Here is a 9,861-nt window from a genome sequence, read left to right as displayed (position 1 = left end):
TCATGAAATAACTGTACATGGAATAATAACCTTCAGATTCAAGTAGGAAAGCAATTTCAGTAGCTCTTCATCTGTCTGAAAAGTATGAAAACACTAAAGGTTGGAAGAAAGCGAGATAAACTTTTTTTTTCTTTCTTTTTCTCTCTAATCTTAACTAGATGAAATCATGCAGATAAAAAGGAAGAAAAGATGATATAGACAAAGCTATGTTTGGCGATTGCTGCGAGGTGCTCTACCAGATATCACTGGAAAGTTCTTGTCCAGACAGCTGTGCGAATGGGCTGTTCAAGTGAATATCTTTCTTGGCTTTCTCAATGTTATTTTGTGTGAGACGTCCGTTCAGCAGCGTCATGGGCAAACTGCAGTACATGTGACGGCCGCTGAGCGTGGCTATAGCAGTGGTGGGCAGCTCGTATTCATAGTTGCGGCAGAAATGGCGCATTTGCAGGTGGCCAGGCTCATTATAGTCTGGTATTTCAACATGAGCCGGCACTAGTGACGCCGAGGTCCCGGTCATAGCAACTGTAGATACGGCCTGCAGGTCGCCAAAGAGCCCTTGCTCGCCCGAGTCTATGACTTGTCGGCGGGACACGGTCTCTTTTTTCTTAGCTGGCATTTCGTACCGGACCTGCTTCCAGAACTTGGATTTCAGCTGGTTGCTTTTGGGACCGTTCCACTTAATGAGCGTCAGCACTCGGATGGTGTGTTTGAGGTCTTCTACTTCCTGGTAGTTGATGACGCTACGCAGGTCCGAGCATTCGATCATTATCACCTTGATCTCGCCCGTCACCAGCATGCTGTGCAGCCGTGGCTCGAACTGGAAGATGCTCCAACCACGACGGGCCACAAACTCGGGGGTCAGGATGATAATAAGACGCCTGCTCTGCTCCACGCTCCGGGCCAGATCATCAATGTATGCTGGAGACAGAGAAAGACGGGAAATGAGTATGGATGTCATGCACCAACAAGAAGAGATTCAAATAAATTGGGTGATTCAGAAAGAGCAACAAGCATCATCTGCTTTTAGAGCTTGTAAAGCAATGACGTGATCTGCAATGAGAACTACATTTAGGGTGTATTTAGGTTTGTCCCGTTCCATTTGTACCACGGACGTGACAGACATGAGTGATGTTGCATCAAATACCTCCAATTACCAAAAAGAAATCTAAAGTCAAATTTCGTAGAAAAGTTCTACTAGATCTGAAAGACAATTTCTGTATGATGGACAAAGAAACAGGCAAAACAAGATCGTAGACCAGATTTACTAAACAGGGCAAATTAACGTGAGAGCGCGATCCCATAAAAGAGCAGATGGGAGAGAAAAGTTCTGTGCGTGATCTACTGACGACGTGCAAATGAATGAACACAGACGCAGCTGGGTTATTTCCATAATGACCAACATAATCTATCAAGAGCAGCGCAAATCAGTGGCCAGTTTAAGACATGCTTTTTTGACTGCACGGTAAAGGGGGTGGTCTCACTGTCATCTATCGAGATAATCTACGACTCACATAACTTGATTTTCACGACACCAATACATTTGAATATATGGTACTGAAGGCTGACTTTCTTATAATTATCTTGCTCTATCGTCCTCCTAAGGCCTTGTCCAACTTTTTTCTGAACTCTGAACTCTTGACGCTTGCCTGTTCCTTGTCATTTCCTGTTCTCCTGCTCATTGAGCTTATTCAAGTTGATGCTGTTTGCTCTAACACTAATTAATTACTGTCAGTTTTTGATTGTTTTAATTTGACTCAGCATGTTAATTATTCTACTCCTACACATATTCTTGATTTGATCTATACATCAGGGATTGATATCTCTTCCATCTCTTCTTCTGACACTGGTATTTCTGATCATAAATGAATTGGTTTTAGCCTGGCTTGCCTATAAGAAATGCCCTACGACTGTTATTTCCTATTGCAATCTCAAAGCTGTTGATATACTGCATCATTTTGTACCTCCATTGTTTCCTCTAATCTTTCTGATGTCTTTGATATATCCTCTCCCTCACTGATATTATCTAACTATCACTCCACCATTTCTGAAATCTTGCAGGAGCATTTTCTTGTTAAGACCAGAAGTGTCCCTTCCACCCACTCTTCTCCTTGGTAAACCCCTGAGCTTCGTATCCTAAAGGCGCCTGGTAGACGACTTGAGCATCTTTACAGGAAAACCTGCCTCACTGTTCACTATTTAACTTTTATTGAACATCTAACAAAATACTAATCCTCCCTGAACTCGGCTTGTTAGTTTTGTCACTCCCACGATAAACAAATCAATCAACAGGCCAAAAGCATTATTTAACACAATAAATAAGTTTACCAAACCTCCATCAACCTGGGTGTGCTCTTGGATACCAGTATTTCATTTGAAAAACACGTTTCTAGCATCTTTAAAACCGCATCTAAATTACGAAATATGCTTTCAATGACAAAAGCGGAACAGTTAGTTCATGCGTTCATGACATCAAGGCTAGATTATTGTAATGCTATAATGGGTGGTTGCCCTGCATGCTTAATTAACAAACTCCTGGACCAAAACGCAGCAGCTCGAGTTCTTACCAGAACCAAAAAGTATGACCATATTAGCCCGGTTCTGTCAACACTGCATTGGCTCCCTATTAAACATTGTATACATTTTAAAATATTGCTCAGTACTTGAGCGAGCTCTTAAAGCATTATGATCTATGAGCTATGATTATGATTTGTGAACTCAAATGGTTGAGGACATTAAATTTAACATTTAATTTAATATTCAAGAATAATATTGATTTGCCTGCATTTACACCATTATATGAGAACTGAACTGAGCTGGACGATGACATCACGGTTTTCTCCAGAGCGGCTATATATATAAATTATATAAATATATATATAAAAACTAAATTAATAATTTGTTTACAACTAAAATGAAACGCTATTTTGACACTATTTTCTTCTGGAAACAAACTTTGTTGCATTATGTAAAGCTGCTTTGAAACAATCTGTATTGTAAAAAGCCCTATATAAATAAATGTGACTTGACTTGACTTGTCTTACCCTGGAGCTGGTCTCTAAAACACACATTCCCAAATCTCAATAGTTTTTGATTGGATAAAATGAATGGAGAATATCTCGTGTTTTTCCGTGGGTGCTAGAGCCCCCGAACACCCACAGGATCGGCGCCTACGGTGGGCAGTAAGAAACCACCTACAGTAGCAACCATCCAGAACATCTGAGCAGCTGGGAGCAATGTACTAGAACACCGTACTTCAGAGAAATGGCCCAGCAATCACCCAGAACACTCTAGCAACTGCAGACGATCAATCATAACAGCGTAGCAACCACATAGCAATGCCCTAGCAATCCGAAAGAACACCTCAGCAACTGTATCGTTCTCTCTCTCTCTCTCTCTCTCTCTCTCTCTCACACACACACACACACACACACACACACACACACACACACACACACACACACACACACACACACACACACACACACACACACACACACACACACACACACACACACACACACACAGCTCAACGACCATATTACAATGAGAATGAGCACCTTAACAACCGTGCAGCAACCAGGGCAACAACCCACAAGACTTAAGAAATTAGGCATTTCTTCCACAAAAATAGAAAATGATTTAATCTATTTATTTATTTTAAAAAAAACACTAATAAGTCAAACAATGATTTGAAATCATCTATTCTGTGATGAGAATGTTCTGAACTACTGTATTAAAATGTTTTGAGCTATTTTTCATAAAATGATAAAAAAATGTCCAGATATCAGGGGAAAAGCCTTAAGAAAACCTTATTAAGTAGATTAGTAAGAAAATAGCTTCACTGCTTATTAAAAAATAAAATAAAAACATTCTTGTAGTACCACCTTCATTAAGAAACATGCTGAGGTAAAATCAATAAAAAAAAACAAAAAATAAATTAAAACACATGTATTACCATGCAAGGAACATACTCTGTGAAATTTTACTTTAAACACATGACTTTTTTTATTACGAAGAAACTTATTAAAACTTGAAATTAGCAGTTTTCATATGAAACCATTTAAGTGAATATATTGAATACATTACTAAAGGTGCATCACATTATCGGAATTTCAGAGACATTTTGCGCACAAAAACAGGTCCATTGTCAGTTGTGTAATGATGACTTTTCTGTTGGTCAGCGCAACGAATTCATCGTCTTAAACATGAACAAAATCTGCATGGGGATCTTTTTTTTTTTTACCCTTTGTTTGGGAATTTTGGAATGACTGGATTTCGAACCTCAAGAACTAGGCTTATTGGCCAGTGCTTCAACAGTAGATGGCACATGAGCTCTGTGTGCTACATTGCTGTTTCCGTTTCTTTCCTCATCATCCTGATTCTCCCTGTGGAGGGGAACATCTGTCACACCTGCAGTGTCACAATCTGCTGTGGAGAGAAGCGAGAGCTTGTTCTGCTCATGACAGCGTCGGCCATGAATGCAGAGGCATTCAGATATCTGAACTGGCTTTATCTGTGTGGGGCCACTGAACAGTAAGTGCAGAAAAACATATTTCACTGTCACTATGTTCATATAGTTTTGAGTAATCAGTCAGTATTGTTGCATTCACTTTTTTTTTTGCCTTTTATTTAATAGTATGAGGCCTTTGACTTGGTAACAAAGGCTGAAATGACTCACAGACTATAATTTCATGATGTTTGAAACTGCTGCATTGGTAAAATATGATATTCAAGCTTTTCAGTTTCTTCTTGCTGAGTTAAATGCGTTTCAACTCTTCATATTGTTAATAACAAGCTCTTTCTCATCAGCTCAGAAGTAAACCACTCACAGGAAGTGAATCTCTCTTCTAGTTTCACATGACCCTCTGTTTTCTGCAAATGTCATACTTCTCTGTGCATGTGGACTAATCACAAACTCAGGATCCCTTTTAACGTTTATAATGAGGGGTTGGACTTATTCGGTTTTGTCAAAGCAAAACCGATCCTGGAATCCTTAGTTTGTTGAACTCACTTTGTGGTGCAGGACACCTATCAGTGTTTATTTTGGGACATTATCCCTCACACATCTTTCCAGTTCCCTAGAATTGATTAGATGATGAATGTTGAGCTGCAGTTACAAGGCAGAAACACTTCCGTAACACTGTGTGTTTGCCTCCAGCAGGCTCGTGCGCAAGGCCGTGTCAGTCGTGCGCCTGATTAAATTCTAATTTGCACTCATGAATGAAAGGGGACGTGAAATGGCAGGGCGTTGTTCTTACTGCTGCTGGGTATGAGGTCCCGGTGTGGAATGAAGAGTTTATATCCGTAGTGTTTCTCCAGAACGTCGGGTAAGATCTCCAGAGCAAACAGCTCCTCCTCACTCATCTCTCGCTCCACTGACTCCAAGTCCACTTTGGTGTAAGAGAGGTAGGCGTCATATTCCTTGTTGTCTGAAAAGAACAGATAAGTTGTACACTGAAAAAAACACAACAACGTAATTTTATACTAACGCACAATTTGTAACGCACAGACCGAGGCGCCCGCGCCCTCAGATCACTTGGATGTGGCTGTGTTTACAAGAGGTAAAAACGATATAAATACTGTTCGTTTTCTCACACAAACCGCTCGTTTCGTGTCTTAGGCCATCAATGTGTACTTACATTTACGAGTCATTAAATCATGTTTAATTTGGACTTCTGTGTGCATGCTCTTTGAGGTGGTGACCATAGACCTGCATTATATGACTGACAGACAAGAACGGTTTGACCTAAAAATATCAAAATTGAAACTACTGCAGAAACAAAGACACCTACATCTTGGATGCCCTTGAGGTAAGCTAAAACATACCAAAAAGTAATTTCAAAGTGAACTATCCCTTTAATGAATCGCAAAAAAATTAAAATCAAGCTTTCTTGTGAGATTAGTTTGGATTTTAAACATTTTGAATGTGTTTTGATGAAAGAATTGCATTTTGCATTACTAGACAGCACCTGGCTGTTTATTAAAACAACACTCGTTTCAAGTATTGCAGTGACTAATATGTTTATGCCTCCTTCAGGATTACATGATTTTATTCAGTTAGTTAATTCATTTTCACATAGTAATGTTAGGAAAAAAAACATGCATGTGTATTTTCCTGTGCTTGTTATTTTACTTTAAATTTACCAGCTAATACTTGTCAAAAAAAATCTGCAAGATTACATGTTTTATACATATATTATTGTCCTGTGTTCTAAATGGTCAAAAATATGTGGACACTAAACATCATATTCTGTAGGCCTACCCAATCATAATCAGCAAACACATAATCATGTACAATGTCTGGTTCCATTTTTAAAACATGAATCGCTCCTTCATTTGCTCCCACTGTTCGGTGAATGATGAGATGTTGGGAGATGCCTCTGAATGTTTCAGTATAGGTCAAGAAGCACTTCTGTGGCCCTGGACCTGTTGGTTTGTCTGTTTGGTAACGGTGTCATTGGATGCATTTAATTCTGTAAAATGACTGAATTGTTTTACTCGTGATGCAAGGTACTTTGTGGTTTAGTTACTGTGAGTAAGGGTAAGCTGCTCTCCATGAAGAATTGTTCTGCTTTTACTTCCAGTAAATTGTATAGCTAACTGTTTGTAACATGTATTTTTAGGCATGTTTGTAGGGAGAAAGAGCCATTATTTAGAGCCATCTCAGATGATACAAGTGTCCAGGACAATTAATCAATGCAGAAAAAAAATATGATTATTATTATTGGTAGTAATGTTATTATTACTATTATTACGTACCATCATCTGCCTCATCGCTGCCGAAGTGTCGCCGGTAGCACAGCATGATCTCCACATTATAGCACTTATAGATGGCAGTGAAGATCCCCAATAACAGCATGATGGCGCCTAGACCACCAACCAACTCCAGCCTGTACATGTCTACATGAGAACAGAAACACACTTTCATCAAGTCTTCACGGTCCACGGTAATGTGCAGCAAGAGAATGGGTAAAATCAATATAATCAATCTTCTTTATGTCTATACATTTAACAAATCCTTTCCCTACGGATCATTGGTCATTATATGCAAACAAAACGTGATTCCACCACCAAATCACCAGTTTTTTAGCAGCTGCTCTTAGGGGAAAACAGTCATTCTCCACCTCCACCTTTCAATCCAAATCCATAGATTCCTAAAGGATGGATTTTATATATGTATCTGGGATTTATTACTTTAGGCTGACTGAGTGACCTTAATTCACAGGTGAGTTTCATAAGCCAAAACGCAGCAATACGTGGAATGCACTGCAGAAAAAAACAAAAACAAAACAAAAGGATGATAAGTCTTTTCTTTCAGGCCCACAGCACAAGTGGAGTTTATGTCAGCGCCCGCTATTGATGTGGAAAAGCAAAGCAGTCACATCTTAATCAGTGAGAGTCAAAAAGTTAGACGACAGCCATTCTCTTACACAGAGAGCACGTACAATTAATGGTACAAGTGATATTTTTAGGATGAGGGAAGAGAGCAAACGATAATGCACTGAGAAACAGGCATATACCCTGAACTCTGGGTTGATTGAAGCCAATGTTACTCGAGGTAAGCCGGTTCAAAACCATGTTCTGGTGACACACAAAGGCATTCTCAACCGAACGCCGAATCCAGGAGTCACCGTGGAAACGGATGCTAAGAAGAAGCACGCCATACTTCTTTTGTTAAATGATGATTTACATTCTTAGTGCATATCGCCACCTATGGGGCAGTTGTGCAATCATTTTTTCTTCAATCGCATCTTTTAAGTTTTAATCAGTTTTTTTTATTACTGTGAACAAGATAAGATCTGTTGTTGTTGTTTTATGCTAATTATACATTAAAAAAAAGAAAGAACTAACCAAAACTGTTGAGTGCTACCTTTTGAGTGCAGTAAAATAAGCATTGCTGCCTGCTCCGGAGCAGGTTGTGTTCAGAAAATCATTTTCTATGGCCACTTGCATACCCTGAAATTTAGGTTATCTGCTTACTCAGAGTAAACTCACCCAGGTAAGTCGCATAACCTTCTTTGTGGAATAGCCCCAGATCTGAAAACATGCAGAACATCGCTCCCAGTGATTTACCTTTCTTCTGCAGGATAGCACTTCCACTGCCACGGCCGATGTGGTTCTCCACATTACAGGTGTAGTTGCCCATGTCCATCTCATCCACAGCATCAAAGATCAGAGACAGCTCCACCTCCTTCTCCCCCAGAAACTCTCGCACCACCCTGCACAAACACACAGGCTATTTATACATATATAACCTGAAATATAAATTCATGTTTATTGAATATGTGTTAGCAATGTGTAAACACTATCTGAATGCAACTAGGAGAAATATCATGGCTTTAATGAATATACTGAACAAACAAGGCCTTCAAAACCTCCTCCCTGTTGATCAGTTTCATATTTCAGTCTGAATATGTTCAGACTTTTATTTCTTTAACACACTGCCTCACAATATTTGAAGGTTCTCTAAGACGAACTGCTTTCTTTAGATCTCGCTCTCATATTCGGATTCTCTCTTATCTGAACATGCGTGGTACGAAACCTAGACGAAACAACATTGGGACCCCAGTGACTTTCATTTTTCAAAATAGCTTTTCTGTTCCAGGAAAGAAAGAAATGCAGATTTTGGAACAGATTTGAGGTGAACTATCGCTTTCAAATTTATAGAAATAATTAGAAATTATTGCAACCTTTTGCAACATTTCCACCATGCTTTATGTTGATACAAATGAGAGATGTCAAACAAACCAAACAAAGAAAAAAAACCCACAGATATACTGATATACACAGCCACAGATATACTGACATTTTATAATCATTTATATACTGATATTGTATACTGAAGTATCTATATACTTCAAGGAAACTACTGAAACGGTATCCATTCCATCTTTTAAATGCCATCCTTTCAATCCTTAGGCTTACTAAAGATAAAATAAGTTCAAGAATCTAATAAATTATTCTCCAAAGCTCTTTGTCAGTTGTGACATTATGCAGCCTCAAGACCTGGTTGTTTTCGGATGAGAATTCTTTATTCTTCATTTGTGAAACATGAAGAAAGCTCCACTATAAATAAGGCTCCAGCATCTCTTTCTGTAATTGAGGAGCATTAGTCTCCTGAAATGAGAGAGTACTTCATAAAGATCAAACAGACATCAGCTGATAATGGCTCAAACTGATGAAGCCCTCAAAGGAATTATGCAGATCACTGAAACAAGGTTGCTTATTATAACAGATGTTCTTCCATGTTTCCTGGTTTTGAATGATCATTCAGAAATGGACACATTGTGATTGATTGAACTGTCCCTTTAATCTGTGCCACCTATAGCAAATATTTTACATTAGGTTTTACTATCCTTCTGCGGACATTCGGTGGAACACAATTACTGAATGGGGGCATAACATAAACTTTGATTGTTTTATATACTGTACCAGAAAATCTATTAAATGTTAAGGTTTTTTTTATGTTTTTGAAAGTCTCTTCTGCTCAACAAGGCTGCATTTACTTGATTACAAATACTGTAAAAAAAAAACTCAGTAATATAGTGAAATACTGTAACAATAAAAAAACTGCTTTCTATGATGAATAGAAATAAACCCCAGCATTTACTTTAAATAGATTTTAATTTTTTTTTATAATCTGTTATGCCACATTTAGTGCGCCAAAACACTGTAAGTTTTAATACAAAATTCAAACAATATATAAAGTTTGAAAGCTGAGACTTTGTTTCATATCAAAAGTAGGGTTGCCAATTTGGCATGAGATGTACTTGGGCAGAGTGAGAGCGCGAGACAGAGCCCGAAAGCGTGTGTGTGTGTTTGTGTGTGTCCATGTTCAGCTGAGGAAAATGTGAGTGAGTA

The 9,861-nt window shown here is 38.7% G+C and overlaps 1 protein-coding gene across 1 annotated transcript in view; it reads right to left on the bottom strand.

Moving 5' to 3' along the window:
- Positions 1 to 142: 142 nt before the first annotated feature.
- Positions 143 to 9,861, bottom strand: part of il1rapl2 (interleukin 1 receptor accessory protein-like 2) — a 524,364-nt gene continuing 514,645 nt past the window's right edge. Inside the window, exons 8-11 of the mRNA XM_056251238.1 lie at positions 8,074 to 8,219; positions 6,760 to 6,900; positions 5,259 to 5,429; positions 143 to 918 (exon numbers count right to left, since the gene is read on the bottom strand). Of these exons, the coding sequence (XP_056107213.1) occupies positions 233 to 918; positions 5,259 to 5,429; positions 6,760 to 6,900; positions 8,074 to 8,219 (1,144 nt within the window). The 3' untranslated portion in view covers positions 143 to 232. The remainder of the gene's footprint in view (positions 919 to 5,258; positions 5,430 to 6,759; positions 6,901 to 8,073; positions 8,220 to 9,861) is intronic.

The sequence above is a fragment of the Rhinichthys klamathensis genome, unplaced genomic scaffold, assembly GCF_029890125.1.
Source record: "Rhinichthys klamathensis goyatoka isolate OS25496 unplaced genomic scaffold, OSU_Roscu_1.1 h1tg000079l_1, whole genome shotgun sequence".
In the NCBI taxonomy this organism is placed as follows: Eukaryota; Metazoa; Chordata; class Actinopteri; order Cypriniformes; family Leuciscidae; genus Rhinichthys; species Rhinichthys klamathensis.
This window is presented reverse-complemented; position numbering and strand designations above follow the sequence as displayed.